Raw genomic sequence first — 18958 nt, forward strand, 5'->3', positions numbered from 1 at the left:
GGGCCTTGAGACATGCAAGTATAGTTAAAGCACAAATCAAGGACCCCAGAACAGCAGTTATGAATATGTTCAAGGATATTAAAGAGGCTATGAATAAATCCCATGAACATAAAGAAATAGTTGAAAGAACTATTAAAAACAGTTAAAGACATGAATGTAGAAATAGAATCACTAAAAAACCCACTACCACCACCACCACCAACACCAACAACAAAACAAGATGGAAACAAAATAGGAAATTAATTTATAATGTCAAACGAAAACCTCAGAGGTAAGCCTCACCAACAGAATACAAGAGATGGAAAAGACAACCTCAGGCATTGAAGACAAGGTAGGAAAAAAATAGATACTTAAGTCAAAAAATGCTGAATGTAAAAAATCTCCCAGGCACAAAACATCCAGGGACACTATGGAAAGATCAAATCTAAGTATGATAGGGATATAGAAAGGAGAAGAAACTCAGGTCAGAGACACAGAAAATATTTCCAACAAAATCATAGAGGAAAATTTCCTCAACCTAAAGAAGGAAGTACTTATCAAGACCCAAGAAGCATACAGAACACCAAATAGACAGGACCAGAAAAAATATTCCTACCCATAATAATCAAAACACTAAACATATAGAACACAGAAAGGATATTAAAAGCTGCAAGTGAAGATGAAATAACATAAAGGAAGGCCCATTAGAATAACACCTGGTCTCTCAGTGGAGACTCTGAAAGCCAGAATGACCAGGCTGGTGTTCTACAAAGTCTGAGAGACCACAAATGCTAACCCAGACTATTATACCCAGCAAAACTATTGATTATAATTGATGGAGAAAGAAAAACATTCCATGATAAAACCTATTTATATATTTTCTATCTACCAATCCAATTCTATAGAAGGTACTAGAAGAAAAACTTCAGTCTGAAGAGGCGAACTACACCCAAGGAGTTACAGGGACTAAATAGTACCAGAACAATTCAAGAGGGAGAAAAACCCATACCATAACAACAAACTAACAGAATCACTAAACACTGTTCACTGGTAACTGTGATGGCTATTCTTGGTTGTTAACTTGACTATCTGGAATGAACTACAATCCAGAAATGGAACACACACATGTGACCCAGATCTTGAGACTGGAAACCACATGCCTTTAATCTAGATCTCGAGGCACACCTTTAATAACTTTTCCCATCCTTTTACCTTGAGATAACGTGAGGTATGTTTCTCGAATGCAGCAGAAAGATGGATCTGGCTTTCTAATCCAATCTGTTAATCTGTGTCTGGGCTAATCCTTCTGCTGGAGGTCTACATAAGGACAATGGAACAAGGAAGGGTTTGTTCTTCTTTTCTGCTTGCACTTAACTTGCCAGCACAACTGTTGGAGCTGGCTTCTTCAGGGTTCCAGCTTATACAGAAGGCCAACTGAAACACCCAGCCTCATGGGACTGAGCAACTACTAGACTCTTGGACTTCCCATTCACAGCTGGCCATTGTTAAGTTAGTTGGACTGCAGCCTGTAAGTCATTCCAATAAATTCTCTTTATATATAGACTCATTTCATAAGTTCTGTGAGTCAAGAGAACCCTGACTAATACAGTAACTCTCAGTATTAACCATTAAATTCCCCAGTAAGACACAGATTAACAGATCGGATTAGTAAAGGAAGATCCACCTTTCTGCTGCATCTGAGAAATACATGTAACCATTATCTCATGGTAAAAGAAAAAAAATGTTATTCCAAGCAAATGAGTCTATGAAGCAAATATATCTAGCCATTTTAATATCTTACAAATCAGACTTTAAACCAAAACTGATCAGAGGAGATAGGGAAGGATACTACATACTCATCAAACAAAACATCCACCAAGAGGATAGTGCAATCCTAAACATTTGTACATCAAATACAAGGGCATGCAAACTCATTAAAAGAAACACTACAACAGCTAAAATCAAATATTGACTCTCGCACAGTGATAGTGAGTGACTTCAGTATCCCACTCTTACCAATAGACAGGTCGACCAGACAGACACTAAACAGAGAAATACTGGAGCTAATAGACCTTATACACTGAAGGGACTTAACAGATATTTACAGAACATTTCACCCAAGCCCCCCAAAATTTTCTTCTCTGAACCTCATGGAACTTTGTCCAAAATTGACCACATACTTGGACACAAAGCAAGTCTCAACAGATACAAGAAGATTTAAAAAGCACCAGGCATTCTATTCAATCACCGCAGAATAAAGAAAGCTGAGTATCAGTAACAAGAAAAACAATGGAAAGCTTACAAACTCATGGACATTGAACAACTCTACTAAATGAAAAAATGAGTCAAGACAGAAATTAAGGAGGAGATCAAAATATATTTTAGAATTAAATGAGCATGAAAATAGAACATGCCCTAAAACTATGGGACACAGTGAAGGCAGGTTCTAAGAGGCAGGTTTATAGCATGACGTTTATAGCAGACACACACACACACACACACACACACACACACATATGAGAGAGACCCCATATTAACATCTTAAAAATACACCTGAAAGATCTAGAACAAAAAGAAGAACTTATCCTCTCAATGGATTAAATGGCAAGAAATAATCAAACTCAGGGATAAAGATCAATAAAATGGAAACAAATAAAATCAATATGAAGAATCAATGAAATGAGTTGGTTCTTCGAGAGCATCAATAAGATTGATAGATGCTTATTTAAATTAACTAAAAGGTGGAGAGAGAAGACTGACAAATTAGAGATGAGAAGGGAGCATAACAACAGACACCAAAGAAATCCAGACAGTGACTCATAAGGACAAACTTCAAGTATCTGTACCCCATCAAACTGAAAAACCTAAAGGAAATGAATAAACTCCTTGATATATATGACCCACTGAAGTTAAATGAAGACCAGATAAGCAATTTAAATAGACTCATCAGCCCCAGTGAAAGAGAAGTTGTAATTAAAATAGTCCCAATGAAAAAGAAGCCCAGGAAGCCGGGCGTGGTGGCGCACGCCTTTAATCCCAGCACTCGGGAGGCAGAGGCAGGCGGATTTCTGAGTTCGAGGCCAGCCTGGTCTACAAAGTGAGTTCCAGGACAGCCAGGGCTATACAGAGAAACCCTGTCTCGAAAAACCAAAAAAAAAAAAAAAAAAAAAAAGAAAAAGAAGCCCAGGGCAAGAATGGACTCAGCATAGAATTCTATCAGACCTCCAAAGAAGAATTAACATCAGTATACCTCAAACCATTCATTCCACAATGTAGAAACAGAAGGAGCATTCCCTAATTCTTCTTATGAGATCACAATTATCCTGATACCTAAGCCAAAGACTCAATAAAGAAAAAGAAAATTACCAACAAATTTCTCTTATGAACCATGGGCCCAGGGGGATAAATCCATCACTACTAGTCTAGTAAAAGAATGTAGCAATAAAATGAGGCCTAATGACATTCTGTAATAGTCATAGGTCAGTTGCTTTGCTCAGCCATCATCAGAGATGGGAGCTAACACAGAGACCCACAGCTGAACAGTGTGCAGAGAGGGAGAGACTCTGGAGCACTCAGCCCTCAATGGGAAGTCTCCATCAACCTCTCTCTCAGGGCTCAGGGATCTTTTGGGAACAGGAGGCAGAGAGATTGTAAGAGCCAGAGGTGATGGAGGACTCTACCAAAATAGAGATCTTAGACACCACAAGTCTGATGCACAGAGGAACCCCTCAGTACTGTGGCAGCATGCAAAGGCCTTGCACAGGTTTAAGCCAGAAGGGGTCTCAGTGCTGAGAAGGAGAGCTGGCCAGGGGCTCCCACTCCCAACAAGAAGCTCTCTGCAATTGGTATCCATTTGCAAAGGAGAAGTTCCTTTTCTCCAATGGCGTCTCACTGGGAATACTAACTATACTTCAGGGCAGGCTCCATGCCCAGCCGTAGGTGGCCAACAGAAAGCAAACTCAGTGGTCCTTTTGTCCCATATTGTTTTGTTTGGATTTTTAATTTTTTGTCTTATTGGTCTTTGATTGTATATTTCGATTACTGATTTGTGTGTATGCATATGTATTTCTTGGCTTTATTTGTTTGTTTTTGAAAGGCAGAAAAAGAATGTGTGAAATTGAGTGGGTAGGAAGGTGGGAGGTTCTGGGAGGAGTTGGAAGAGGGAAAAAGACTGATTATAATATACTGTATTATATTGTTTTCCAATTTTAAAAAAGGCAGCCCCTTAAAAAAAACAAAACAGAACAAAACACAAAACCAAATCAGAACAAAAGAGGATAGGTCTGTTTGGTGCCCAAGTTAGAAGTTAAAATCTTCAGTTGGTTTTGCTCATTGCTTTGGGCTCAGTGTGAGCCAGCCTGTCATTTCTGGGATGTGCACACGGTTGGAGAAGTTCCTTCTCTTATAGCAGACAGGAAGCGAATGAGAGAAGGAGAAGGGGATGGAGCCCCAGGAGTCTCTTCAAGGGCCTGTCCTCAATGACTTAACTCACTCCCATGTCCTTCCATATCCCAGTGGCACCAAGTCTTGTAACCAGGTCTTTACTGTATCGGCCTTTGGCAGATAGTTGGAGAAATGCTTATCCAAGTTAATATGTACAAGGGAGGGTGTGTGCATCACTATGGAATACTACTCAGTTTTATACAAGAAATGGCACCGCCCAAGTAAGTCACTTGTAAGAACTGACCTATTCTCTTGATAATGGCACCCATTTTTCCACCTGTGATGAAAAAGCCCTCTTGGCCTGGTTACCTTCCATTTGGTCTTCTGCCCACACTGTGTTGTTAGTCCTCATGATCTTCGGGCCTCAGTCTTTCCTGACTGCGCACCCTTGTTCCGGCCCCTGGCTTCTCAAACTGATGATGCCCCTTCTCTCTGTGCGGCAGGTCCTGCAGAAACTGGGGAAGGCGGACGAGACGAAGGACGAGCAGTTTGAGCAGTGTGTCCAGAACTTCAATAAGCAGCTGGTGAGTGTTTATGGAGGTGTAACAGCGTTTGCCAGGTAGGAGATGGTGAGGACCATCTTTGTGGAGTAGGAAAGCTCAGAGGAGGGAATGGTGTGGGTCGGCGAGGTTGTGGAGGACCCTTTCATAGATCAAGCAGCAAATCTCAGAGATGTAGGGCCAATTATTCAAGGCCATCCAGCTTTGGAAGTAGATCCAGATCCAACTTGTCTGACTTTAAAGCCCGGAAACACTCTTAGGGCATCCTTACCAGGATACATCCTAGGCTTAATTATGTAGACAGTGTGGAGGAAACAGTTAGATACAAGGAAGGACGTTTCCGAAGGGAAAACCCTGAACATCCCAAATGCAAATGACCTTCACCATCCCCTGGTTGAGGGTTGGTGAAAGGCAAGGCAGCTGAGGGAGGCTGAGCTAGCTAGGCCATAGCCTATGGCTTCTTCAGGATAGACCCCTGAGAATCTGAGGCCACAAAGAAAGGGGCAGGGAGTGGGAGGTGAGGTTAGAGCTCTGCTAGAAGTAGGATGGGGTAGGACCAGGCTGTAAGACTCCAGCTTCATGCTACTCCTAGTCTATGATGGGCCTTGGATAGCATTGAAGGTGCCCATGGAAGCCTCTGTAGCTGGTCTGGAACCCAGGGGAAGGGTCTCATTAGCTTGGGCCTAGGATCTGGGAGTGACAGCATGCTCGGAGAAAGCTGGAGCATGCTGAGGAGGCCAAAGAGGATGCTGGGAGACGGTTGGTGAGCAGCGGGGGAGAATGGGGAAGCATGTCAGGAGAGTGCTTAAGGACATGGCACCTGGCCTGCCAGAGATAGCAGCAGTGGGAGCCACTGTGGCTACTTGTCCCTCGGCCAGTAATGGGAGGTGGGTATGTCCCCTGACAGGGGGCATCTTCTGCCTTAGCTTCTTTGTCTGCCAAATGGAAGCTTGAACAAACTAGGAGGCCTCAGCCTCCGAGTCTGTCTCTCGTGAGGCAAGGCATGTCCCCACCTTAGCTGTTTTCTTCAGGCTGTGGGCAGCTTTGAGGCCCCTTTGGAGGCTGCTATTACCTATGTACACACTGTGGGCCATGTGCAGCCTTGTCTGCCTTACAGGCTTGTTCTACCACACAGTTTATGTAGTGCTTGGGATGGTGTTGTGTTTGATAGCAAACACTACCAACCGAGCTAAACTAAACCCTCAGCTTTTGGTATTTTCTTTATTGTCAGAGGAAGCCCTGTGGTGAGGAGCAGTTAAAGCCACATGGCTAGTTTAGCGGGGCGTGGAGATTGAAGTTTGGACTCTGGGCTGTTTCACTTCCTCTATGTTCACGCAGCCCTGAGTGGATGCTGAGAGCTTGGAGTGGGACTGCTCATGTCCCTTTAAGGCAGGCTGGGCTGGTAGGGGGAGGACAGGAAAGCACAGAGACAGGAGCTGAGGTTCATGTGGCCTGGGCCAGCAGAGTGGCACTTCCTATTCTTCCCATAGTGTTTACAGGCGTGGCTCTGGGCCTGGAGGGCGCCTGCTGGGATGTCTAAGTTCTCGTATTCCAGAACAGGGAATTGAACCACCAGCACACGGATAGTGATAGAAACAGAGAACTCTTCTAAGTGAGGGGTAGTTTTGTGATTGCTGTTTTGGGGTGTCCTTTGCATCACTTGGAGGTTATACAGGTTTGGAGCAGCCTGGTGTATATGAGGGATGACTTGGCAAAGGGCTGGGGGTGGGGTGTGGAAAGGGTATGGGGGCTGTTCTCTATGTTTGAGGGAAAGAATCCAGGAGCTGTAGTGAGCAGGGTCCTCTGCCAGCCTACAGAGCTGAGATCAGAGCAGGCTATTGGAAGCCCCACTTTCTCCTGTGGCTCTGGATGGAGTCTTCAGCGTAGTGAACCCAACTCTGTTAGTATAAGGCTGACAATGTATTCAGTCTCAGGGCAGTAGATCTCTGACTCCTTCTGTGTCCTCTGGAGGTGGCAGAGGTGACCTGCTGTTACTTACCCTCAGGTGACCCAGGTGGATGGCTCTCTTCTGGCCCAGTTGGTGCCAGTCACAGGTAGCACATTCACCCTTGACTTCTGCCTTGTCCTGAGTGACCGCAATGGGCAGAGCTGGTAGGCTCTGAGGTACTTGGCAGTTGAGATTCAGGTTTACCTTCCAAATATGCTTGGTTTGTTCACACAAAGATTCTTTACAATTCTATACAGAGATTATGGTAGTCTCATTTAAACAGACCAAGGGGTGAACTGTTGGGCAGAATATGCAGGCTTCTACTGGGATTTCTCTCCAGGGAGGGCATTTTAGAGCAGGTTTAACCCATGGGCGTTAGGTCCTTCAGCTGTGTCAGATTGGGAGGGTGGTGCTGTTGGAAGTTCCAGATTGTCTCTGAGAGCCATGATCAGCGCTGATGGGTGCAGCAAAGGTGTAGGAAACTGGAGCCAGAGTCACACGGTGGCCAAGCTTAAAGTCCCCTTGCCTGTTGGGATCAGTGCAGAGGCTTAAGTTGCCGTCTCAGGAGCACAGCAGTACAATCCTGGGGCCACCTCCAAAATTTCAGCTTTTCCATATTGTTTCAGTGGGTGTGAGATCTGGGCCATCCGGGCTCTCAGCTTAGGGCTGTTTCATTAACATAGAGGCGCTGCCTTAGGCTTGGCTCATATCATAGTTGACTTGTGGTTGGCTCCTTAACTGACAGTGCAGATGTGGATGCTTAGAGCCAGCCATCAGACTGAGCTCAGGGACCCCGTGGGAGAACTGGCAGAAGGACTGGAGGAGTGGAGGGGGATTGCAACCCCATAGGAAGAACAACATTAGCTGGCCAGACCACCCAGTGCTCCCAGAGACTAGACCACCAACCAAGGAGTGTACAGGGAGGGATCCATGGCTCCAGATACATAGGTAGCAGAGGATGGCCTTGCCTGACAGCAACGGGAGGGGAGGGAGGCCCTTGGTCCTGTGGGGTTTGATGCCCCAGTGTAGAGGGATGCTGGAGCAGTGGGGCAGGAGAGGGTGGGTGGGTAGGGGAGCACCCTCATGGAAGCAAAGGGGAGGGGAGAGAGGATGGATGTGGGATGGGGGGGTTGTGGAGGGGTAACCGGGAAGTAGGATATCCTTTGAGATGTAAATGAATGGAATGATTAATAAAAAAGATCTTGTAGGGATTACTTTATTCAGAGTTACGCAAGATAGTTTCAAGTGTGTCCTAATATGTATCCTAGGGAGACTATGTGCTTTCAGCCTCCAGTACTGCATACCCCATTCAACCCTCTAGAAACTATCATGGGATTCCAGGTTGGTTGAGCTCTTACTTATAGGGCTGCTCTAGACTGCTGGGTCCTAAGGCTCACTGAGGTGTGAAAGCCCTACTCTTGGCTACTTAGAGTAAAATCCTGTCCCTGGCACTGAATGGCTAGCAGCGAGAGTTGGAGCTGAAGTCAACTGTCCCTAGAACCACTAGGAGCTGGGAGTCCGAGTCTGCAGGCTTAGGGTGGACCTGAGTAGAGGAATGCCTAACAGGGGTGTGTGGAGGCTGGCTGGACTTGGCCTCCTCTGGCTCTGTGTTAGACCCTTACTAACACTCATGGGCCCAGCTGAGCAATGGCCTAGAACATTTTCTCTAGCTGGACTCTAATGGCACTGGAACGCAGGAACTTCTAGAGAGTTACTGCCCAGCTATCCTATTTAGGTACCAAGGAAGGCCGTTCTGGGTAGTCCCTTGCTCACAGCTCAGTGTCTGGGAGGCACAAGGAGCCTTGGTACAGCCTGTAGCTGTTGAGTAAATGCATAGCCCAAGGGGAGACTCTTGCTTTGGTACAGGGTAGGCACATGCTTTGGAAGAGATAGGAAGGGGGCTGAAGGTATGGCTGGGGTGAGGGATGCTTAACAGAAAGAGAAGCTGGGTCTGGAAGGTTCTATGGCACTGCGTAATGGAACAGCATCACCTCAAGAGCACACTTTAACCCTCATCCCTAACAGTGAAGGATTTAAGGTGTTAAAGTGGGGACACTTGGAGTACCAGGATTCTAACTGTCCAGTGCCGCAAGCCTCACATCCTGTCTTGGAACACTTCTAGGTCAGGCTTTTGTTTCCTCATTTAATTTGTTCCCAGTGAGCCTTGAACTTGGGTCTTCAGAATTATATCTGGCCAGGGCTACATGCCAGGTGGTCAGCCTCCCTTATCTGCATGATGCTCATCTGCGGATCTAACTAACTGCAGAGTGAAGATGTTCCTAGAAACAACAACAACAAACAAGATTATATAAACAAAAGCAATGCAGTGTGCTGTTCACGTGCCATTTGCATTATGAATAATGTATAGATAGGTGGCGTACACTACACAGGAGGACACATGCGGATTCTTTGGCATTTCATATAACGGGCTTGTGCATCTGTGGGTGTGGGTGTCTGACAGGGCTCCAGGATGGGCCTCCAGTGTTTCTCAAAGCACAGCTATTCTCTAGGGGGACGGAGAGAGTTTTAGAGAGAGATTTTGATCCTTTCACCCTCTCTGGTTTATTTTGCGTGTTTTTCTTAAACCACTGGGGCTAGTGTCCTCGGCTGTGAAGCAGAGTGCAGACGACAAAACTTGGATTCCACCCAAGTCAAGCGTAGTGAACTAGTGAGTTTGTTGGAGCGCACACGGGTGAGTCAAAGGCAGCTGTGTACTGAGAAGCCCACCCAGCATGGGTAATGACTCACCAAAGCTGAACCCCTAGCATTTCCTGATTTGCAGGCAGTGTGGCTGGCTGGAGCATCTCCCCCCCGCCCCCCAGCAATTGTTACTGTTTATATAACCTTGGGGAGGGAGCTTATAGTTCTGCACAGTTCAGGAGCTTCTCCAGAGACACTGTTAGCAGTTACCCAACTAGCCCGAGCCCTCCCTCTGCTTGGAGGTGTTCCCTGAATCTCCCAGGCTTTGTATGATGCTCAGTATGTTGCTGATCTCACAGCATCTTTGTCAAGTGGTGGTAGTAATGGTAAGAAGATGGTACACAGGGCTGTGGGCACCAGGGAGACATGCAGGTCCCAGACGAGGAAGAGGGATAGGCAGTAGAGGTAAGAGCATGCTGGGTTGGGCCAGGAAAGCGGCCAGTCCCTGAATGGCCTTCCTGGAGGTGGACCAGTATGGGCAGAGATCATCTTCAGGCTGGAGTGCTGCACCCTCTAGGTCTCCTGTGCCATACATATCTCCATCCCTCTCCTCCAGAGTGGGAGGGGCCAAAACAGACCAGCCTCAGCTGCATAACCCTTCCCAGTATGAAACCCACCTCCTGACTTCACAGCTCTGGGGCCTGGTGTCTCATCTGAGCTGTTCCCAAGCACTTGTGGTACTCCAAGCAGGGTCATTACTTGTTTTGTATTCTTGAGGCTCAGGGAAGTATACTGACTTGCTTATTGCATGACCCTCAAACTTGTTTGTTCCTTCCTTCTGCTTCGCACTTTGGATAGTCTGAGGACTCTCTCCTGTTGTAACCCGCCCTGTACCCTGGTCTCAGCATTCCTGGTCCATTTCTATATCATAGGGACGTGAGGTTTAGCCCATGGTACCATCCTCTCTGCTGCCTCTGGGGTTCTGCTACTCTGCTAGCTCAGAAAGCCTCTAGTCGGCCAACTCCTCTACAGCCTTTCCCACTATCTCTCTCACCTGGGCTGGAGGCCCCTGGAGTTCTTGGCAGTATCTCTATACTTCTGTTCTCCGCTAACTCTGGGCTTTTCTTCTTCTTGGAGTCTGCCACCTTCTATCCATCAGCACCATAGTCCCCGTGAAGACTCACAGGAGCACTGTGTCCTTACTTTGGCACTGTGAGAGTCTCTGTTCCTAGGTGCTACCTAAAATTGCAGAACAAGGTGCCTGATGGGCCTTGAACCCACCTGGACATGCTTCTGTGCTCATTTGTCACATGTTCACTGTCATCCGAGATCGGAACTGCTGTGTTTGTGTACTCTATATGGTATCACATACATACATACATACATACATACATACATACATACAATGTGGCATCACTGTGCAGGGGTCTGTCTTCTAGCCATTCTAACACTACTGAGCGGTGGCTGACAAGTGAGGCTGTGGGGCTCCCAATGAAGAGAGTAACAATGACAGGAACAATGGCCAGAGGGCCACAGCTGCTAACTCTCTGAGGTCCCACCTTGTAGGGAAAACACAGGTTGGTGGCTGTTGGCAAGAGTGAAGACTGGTTTGTCATGCAATCGGTAGTAGGAAGGGGAGGGTTGGTGACCAATGTCCCCAGGACCTGACCTTGTTCTTCGCTTTTCTGGCAGACAGAGGGTACCCGGCTGCAGAAGGATCTTCGGACCTATCTGGCTTCTGTTAAAGGTAGGGTACGTCTCTCTGTAAGGATTTGGGGGCTGTCAAGCTGAGGTGGGCCAAGGTGTGGGTCAGCTGGGCCACATCTGTGGTGGCAATGGCTGGGTGGGGGATGGCACGTGGAGCTCATGCACCTCTCCCTACCCCACAGCGATGCACGAAGCCTCCAAGAAGCTGAGTGAGTGTCTCCAGGAGGTGTATGAGCCGGAGTGGCCTGGCAGGGATGAAGCAAACAAGATTGCAGAGGTAAGCATGGGTGGCTGCCCTTGATTCTTCCCCCAGGGCCCTTTTGGCTTCAGCTCCTGTCCCTGCAATGTCTCACCTTCTGATGCAAGCTACACTGATTCTCTGGCACTCATACACAATGTAGACCGAGCCAAGTTGCCTTTCTCTTCTGCAGTCCGTGCTTCTGGTACTTGTCACACTGACCTTTGAGAAAGTCATACAGTCTCCCTTGCAGACCCTAATAGTCTTTACTGTATCCATACCTCGCTGTCATCCCAGGGACACCACGACCTCAGGAAACCAAGGCACTGAGAGTCCATAGAGCTTTGAAGTGGTGGGCTCTGTGATGAGAGCTGTGGACAGTGTGGCTTAGCTCTACAAATGCTCCTGCTCCTGTGTTTCAGAACAATGACCTACTCTGGATGGACTACCACCAGAAGCTGGTGGACCAGGCTCTGCTGACCATGGACACCTACCTAGGCCAGTTCCCTGATATCAAGGTAAGAAACCTCTGGGCCCATTGTCTTGCTTGGGCTTGGAGCTTGTGGAAGGAGCTGGAGTCTGGGAGAAGCCTACAATGTAGGGCTGGCTCAGGTAGGAGGTGACTGCCCTGTGGTCAGGTATGTGCTTAGCCTGGCAGTTTGTCTCTTCAGGACTGGTCTATCTGTGACCAGCCACTAGCTGGCTATATCTCCTAGAGGAGATATAGGGCATTGATAATACCCCAAAGAAATAATTTTACCCAAGTATACTCATAGTTTCTTGGGGGTTATGCCTACCCTAGCTTGAGTGACAACTTACAAAGCTGCATCCCTGGTGCCCCTGCCCAGCTTTTGGGCAGTGTGGCAAGTGAGAGCATTTCCTTTCCAGTAATAGTTACTACCAACACAACCTCAGGCAGAGGCATAGGTGTGAGGTGTGTAAGCACATATAAGCCCAAGGTCCCCTCATGTGTGCTGTGTGTTTGGTAGGGTGTGTGTTGTCCGTTAACTGTGTGGGTTATGTTTATATTATCCAATGTTCAGAAACCCGGCTGCTTCTGTTGGAACTGAATCTGTGCTTGAAGCCTTGTATACTAAGGTTTCTACTCATGTCTCTGGGCCCCTAGGTGCTGTGTCCATGGATGTTCAGGAGCCTAGGGTGCTTAGGAGGGGCTATCTCACTTACAGGCAGTGCAGATATATAAAGTCACTAAGTGTGGTTCAGTAATCTGGGGCCTGGGTGAGGAAGAGGTTCAGCTCAGATGGTCCTGGCTAGATCGTCTGATAGGTGAATCCCTGTTGCCAGGGAAGTAGGTGATACAGAAAGGGGTGAACTTCCTGCCTCCAGAAGGCTCTGTGGCCAGATTGGAGTCTGGACCCAGATATGCTACTTCAGGCTTGCTGTGTTCCTTTCTCTGGGCCCAGCCTGGGGATCTTGGCCCCAGGCCCCACTGATCCCTCCTCCTCTCCGCTCTCTAGTCGCGCATTGCCAAGCGGGGGCGGAAGCTGGTGGACTATGACAGTGCCCGGCACCACTATGAGTCTCTTCAAACTGCCAAAAAGAAGGATGAAGCCAAAATTGCCAAGGTAAGGGTGGGCTGCGACAGGGTCAGGGAATCCAAGAGAGGTTAGTTCCAAGGTTCCCAGCTGTGGGTGGGGATGGTGCTGAGCCCAGGGCCAGATAGAAGACCCTGTGATGGGTGCCTAGGCAGGCGGGTGGGGACTGTTGCTGGCCTCTTTCTACCCTTTTGCCCTGCTCTGAGGCAGTCTTCCAGAATGAGAATAGACCCAGCTTGGGTTTCCCTGGTGTGGCACTATCTTGCTCAATGCACTGAGCGGAATTCTGTCATGGGATCCGATGTGACTCTGTCTTGCTGGAACAAGCCCGTGGGCTGGTCACATAGTCCTGTGGCGGCGTATGGGTGGGTGGCGGAGCCCTATGTGCTAAACACCTCTATCCTGCTTACTTTTCTCATAGCTGTTGTGCAGTTCGACACCCCCTCGCCACACCCACTTGGGTGGGAGTCCCCTTATTTTCTCAGCCTTGGGGGTTGGGGAGGGGAGAGGCCACACCTGCTGCAGGCCTGCCTCCAGATGGGGGCTGGCTTGTCTGTCTCTGCATGGGAGTGTGGGCTTGGTGTTTAATTATCTATGTCTCTGTTTTTTTTTTCTCCCACCTCCCTCCTGTCTCTCCATTCTCCTTTGCCTTGACCTCTCCTTCCCTCCCCCCTCCTTTCCCCCAGCCTGTCTCGCTGCTTGAGAAAGCCGCCCCCCAGTGGTGCCAAGGCAAACTACAGGCTCATCTTGTAGCTCAAACTAACCTGCTCCGAAATCAGGTGATACTGGCTTCTAACCTTGCACGTGCTGGCGCCTTCCGGTCTATTGTCCTCTCCTGGGTGTCCATCTGCCTGGCCTCCACAAGTTTCTCTGGGATAAGGGAGGGCTCATCTTCTTCCTGGGGTTTGGAGGCAGGCAGGGCCAGTGTCTGAACTGAAGGCGTGTGTCACGGGGAGGGGTTCGGTGGGTCTTTTAGATTCCTTTGAGACTCCTATTTTAGAGGAGACACCTGACCAAGTGTCTAGAAGTTGTGGCTGATCCGGGCACCTACCCAGGTCTGTGCACTTTTCAGATGACTGGCATCCTGTACCAGGAACACCTTTGAGCATTCCTGTGTCTCTGGGGGCTCCTGCCCTGTTCCTCAAGCTGTTTGGAAACTCCAACGTTATTTCGAAGAAACCTATCTGCTCCCAATGGCACTCTTACTCCCAGGATCCCAGAGCTGGCTGCAGCTGAGTCAACCTGGGGTAGTTAACCTGGCCCTTGGTCTGGGCTTCATCAAAATGGTCCTTGCTACAGAGGACTCAGAGCCTGGCCACTGTAGGAGACTCCAGGAAGCCTCTGTATCGTGGCCAGGATGCTAAGACCAATCAGGGAGACCTGGGTCCGGGAAGGTCATCCTTTGGAGATTACACGAAGGGCAAAGGTTGAAAAGGACTTTCTACTAATCATTGGGTTATACCACCACCTTGCCAGGGGATCCTACAGTCATCTTGGTGTCCTGAACCTGGAACTGGCTAAAGTCTGGCTGGGGTCTGCTAGAGATGAGGCAGGTAGATCAAGAGAAACGGGCCACATTTTTGTTTGTTTGTTCGTTTGATTTTTCTTCCAACCTTGCTTGAGACTCAGGAAACCCTTTGTAGAGGGGACGAGGCAGGTAGCCAAGACTTGACCCAGGAAGAGGTCGGATTTCTCCTGGACAGTGCCCCATTTTTCTGGGGCCACCTCCCGATTGATTTCATCTTCTCCAACCGCACGGATCAAATATGCAGGATGGAGAAGGAGGAGATCCGACCTGACAGGGCTAGCTGCCTAATTTCTGTAATGAACCACTGCTTAATTTCTTGAAAACCAAGGCTTGGGGCTAACTTTGGAGGCACTGAGGTTAGGATTAAGGTGATTGGTTTTTCAGAGCCTGTGGGTGTGGATTTACAGTTCTGGAAACGTCCACTGAGCCTTGGGAGGTAGAGCAGGAGAACTATGAGGACGGATGCATGGTGGGAGGGGCTAGAGCTGGAGCCCCGTTTGCATTTTGCATTTGGGCGTTCCTTTCCCTTCAAAGTGGAGTACTTTGAATGAATTGGAGCGGCCCCTGGGACACTTTAGGCCCTGGGACAGGGTCTGCCTGATGCTTTAGGGCCTCTTAGGTCACCGTGAGGGAGCAGCAGGGGAGGCTGAGCCACAGGGTCACCTTTCAGATACTGGGCCAATTCACCTTTCCCATGGGACACCTCCCTCTAGTCCCTCCCCTCCTAATGCCTAACTGGAAAACTAGAGCAAGTTTACAGCTGCCCTTGTCATGAGTAGGCACCAGTAGCAAGCTGTGAACTTCAACTTGGGACCCTAATCCACCCTGAAAGAAGACTTGACTTTAAGGGACAGTGTATCCTCTGCTGGCTGTGCTTGTAGACCTGACTGGCTTTCCTATGGCCCTGGCTGGTCCTGGGAGCTCTGCAGACTTGCTCCAGCCTGTTATGTTTGCCTGCAAGACAGGTCCAGACTCTCCAGTCAGCTCTTTTTCTTAGACTGGAGAGTGGTGTGGGGGCTGGGAGGTCTGTTTTATCCACAGCTCTCCCCTGCCCTGTCACTTCTGAGTGCTTCCTAAGGTGTGGTATTTGTGGTGTGGTGTACATAGTTGTCTTCCAAGCACTTCCTAAAAGGCAGGGATATGAGGCCCGCATCAAAAGACACAGGCCCTGACTTCGGGGAATTTAAAGTGGACATGCCCTTGTTCTATGCTGTGTTGCTGGGACCCTGGACCTATCTGTGCTGAGAGGCTCATAGCTTTGATCTGACCTGTCCAAAAGGAATCATTTGTCTTTAGGTCACCCTCCCAATTCACCTTTAACTGTGTGCGGGTGAATGTGTGAGTGTGTGTGTGTGTGTGTGTGTGTGCACGCGCGCGTGTTCTCTGACCACAGGAGTTGGTCCTCGGATACTGTCTTAGTTAGGATTTCTATTGCTTTGATGAAACAGCAGGTTGGAGAGAAAGGGTTTATTTGGCTTTACACTTCCATATTGCTATCCATCGTTGGAGAAAGCCAGAACAGGAGCTCAAACAGGGCAGGAACCTGATGGCGGGAGCTGACAGATGCCGTGAGGGGGTGCTGCTTACTGGCTTGCTCTTCACAGTTTGCTCAGCTTGCTTTCTTATAGAATCCAGGATAGCCAGCCCAGGGACAAAACCACTCACAATGAGCTGAGCCCTTCCCTATCAATCGCTAATAAGAAAATGCCTAGTGGGCTTGCCTACAGCTCGAGCTCTTAGAGGACTTTTCTCAGCTGAGGTTCCCTCCCTCCAGATAACTCTAGTTCGTGTGTCAGTTTGACATAAAACTATCCAGGGCAGGTACTGTTGACCTTTATTATTGTATTGTTGATGCTATTATTATTTAGTGTGTGGGGCATGCATATGTGGAGGTCAGTTTAGAATCAAATTAAAACACAGAAGAATCCAACAAAAGCGTTTAAGGGTAAGGCTGGGAAGACATGGGCAGGAAGCACCTTTAACCTAACTCCGCATGTGGAAGGACTTCTGTTTGACCCCCAGGGCCCACTTTAGATTTAAAGTTCAAATGCAAAGTTTTGTGGAGCCATTTTTTCTTCTACCTTTACATTGGCCTCAGGGATTGAATTCAGGTTGTCAGGCTCCCGTAGCAAGTGCTTTTTCTTGTTGAGTTTCTGTACCACATGAGACAGGCTTCCTCACTGGCCCAAGACTTACCAAATGGGCTGGGCTGATTGGCTGGGGGGTGGGGATGGGGAGGGAATTCATCTGACTCTTTGCTGGACAACACATACCACCAGGTCCTGCTGTGTATGTGTGTGTGTGTGTGTGTGTTTGTGTGTGTCTGTGTGCATGTCTGTTTGTCTGTCTGTCTGTCTGTCTATGTGTATGCCACCTTTGGAAGGGTACCCTCAGAGGCTAGAAGAGGGTGTCAGGTCACCTGAAACTGGAATTAAAAGGGGCTGTGACCTTCCTGATGTGGGTGCTAGAACTGAATCTGGTCCTTTGATGAGCAGGAAGCACCCTTTAACCTAACTACTAAGCCATCTCTTTGACCCCAGACCCCAAATTTAAAGTGGGGTTCTGGGGGGGATCAAACGGAAGTCCTTGTACATAGAGCTGTTTTCCCAGCCTCACCTTTAAAGGGTTTTGCTTGTTATTGATTTTTATTTTATTTTGTGTGTGTGTGTGTGTTCCCCCATTTTAAAATTAGACTAAAAAGGCTGCTTAGGAGCCCATGTGTTGCCTGATGTATATGATGGTCAGATGTCACAGAGCTCTCTTATCCCATCCAAGGCTCCAGCTTAGGGTGCACTAGGGCTGGGTGCTTGGTGGACTGGTCCTGGTGTACCTTAAGCTGGGTGAAGTGGCCAGCTTGGCCTGGGAGAGAAATAAAAAGGTGTGCTTCTGTCAAGTGGTGTTCTGGCCGGCTGTGGTCCCAACGTCAGCCTTAGAACGGGAGGCTGCTGGCCTCACATTTTCCCTGAGCTTGATGCCCCAGGGAGCCTGGGTTGTGAGTCAGAACTGAATATGAGCCAACCCTGCCTGTGTAACTCAGATCTGCTTGGTGCTGGGGTCTAGTGCCACCTCTTGGTAGAGTAAGAGATGTAGGAAGAGCCATGGCCACTGAGCAGGGGCATCTCAGGCCACTTGGGTCCTCTCAGCCTCATCTTAGAGGTGCTGACCCACTGCCTCTGGTCCTCGGTTGGGACAGATCATAGGAGAGGGATGTGTGGGGGAAAAAAAAACTTTCCCATGAAAGTAATGAGAAACTGGACACCTAAGTGAAGCAGGCTCTGGCCCCAAGAGAGCAAGCAGGAGCTCCAGGAAGGGCCATAGAAAGCAGTAGCCAGTAGCTGAATCTCAGGGCTGACACTTGGCACAAGGGAGCTGATGTGGGGATAGGAAGGGTTTGCCTGAGTCTGGGGCCTGCCTCTGCACTCCAGCTCTCTAGGTTGTTTGTTTTCAAGCTCCTCTCCCCCACTGTGTGTGTCTCTGTGTGTTTAGGTTAAGAGTCAAGCTCTGGTATTGTCCCTAGGAAGCTGTCCGAATTAATATTTTGAGACAGGATCTCTCTTTGGGACCTGAGGCACATTGGTTTAGTTTGGCAGGCTACCCAGTGAGCTCTGGGGATCTTCCTGTGCACATCTCCCCAGAACTGGGATTTCTAGGGTGTTCCACCACATCTGGCTTCTCACGTGGGTCGCTGGGGAGCAAACTCAGGTCCTCCTGCTCATCCTGAAAGCACTTTATCAACCGAACCATCTCCCCAGCCTTCTTACTGGCCATCTCGACAAACCCTCTCTTTGTAATGGCAGCTCAACCTTCTCATTCTCAGAGTGTCCCCTAGGGCTCTAATGGGAAGTTCTGGGGTGGGTATCCACATTCAGTCTTGCCTCTATCCTGCTCAGGCCCTGGGTCCCGCATCCAGACTGGAGAGGGTACCAGCTGTGGGGGGCAGGTCTGGCTCATCTCCCCAGGGTAGAGTTCCACACAGACTCTGACATACCCCACTGCCTCTTCATCCCAGGCAGAAGAGGAGCTCATCAAAGCCCAGAAGGTGTTTGAGGAGATGAACGTGGATCTGCAGGAGGAGCTGCCATCCCTGTGGAACAGGTAAAGTCAGAAGGGGCCCAGGTACCTGGCGTTCAGCCTGGCCCTGTGTCTATCTACTGACTTCAGGGCTCTGTGTCTCTGAGGATGCAGCATCCAGTCGCATATGGTTCTCACCATGTCACCTCCTATCTCTCTGGCAGCCGTGTAGGTTTCTATGTCAACACGTTCCAGAGCATCGCGGGTCTGGAGGAAAACTTCCATAAAGAGATGAGTAAGGTAGGCCAGGGGGACTGGGCAGTGCAGAGGATCAGTCAGAGGCAGGGATGGGGGAGCTTGGGTACTCTGGTGACCTGGGGCAGCTGTGAGTGGTCCAGTCCAGCCCTA

General features: G+C 48.7%; 1 protein-coding gene across 5 annotated transcripts in view; it reads left to right on the forward strand.

The window, feature by feature from the left end:
* Positions 1–18958, forward strand: part of Bin1 (bridging integrator 1) — a 59027-nt gene that overhangs the window by 24501 nt on the left and 15568 nt on the right. For 3 of the 5 annotated variants that reach the window (XM_021150348.3, XM_029472070.2, XM_029472071.2), the window contains exons 2-9: positions 4866–4946; positions 11203–11257; positions 11400–11494; positions 11878–11973; positions 12934–13041; positions 13698–13790; positions 18549–18634; positions 18775–18850. In XM_021150348.3, the coding sequence (XP_021006007.1) occupies positions 4866–4946; positions 11203–11257; positions 11400–11494; positions 11878–11973; positions 12934–13041; positions 13698–13790; positions 18549–18634; positions 18775–18850 (690 nt within the window). The remainder of the gene's footprint in view (positions 1–4865; positions 4947–11202; positions 11258–11399; positions 11495–11877; positions 11974–12933; positions 13042–13697; positions 13791–18548; positions 18635–18774; positions 18851–18958) is intronic. The other 2 variants (XM_029472069.2, XM_021150349.3) reach the window with 1 other exon arrangement.

The sequence above is a fragment of the Mus caroli genome, unplaced genomic scaffold (assembly GCF_978045245.1).
Source record: "Mus caroli unplaced genomic scaffold, Mus_caroli_1 scaffold_19, whole genome shotgun sequence".
Lineage (NCBI taxonomy): Eukaryota > Metazoa > Chordata > Mammalia > Rodentia > Muridae > Mus > Mus caroli.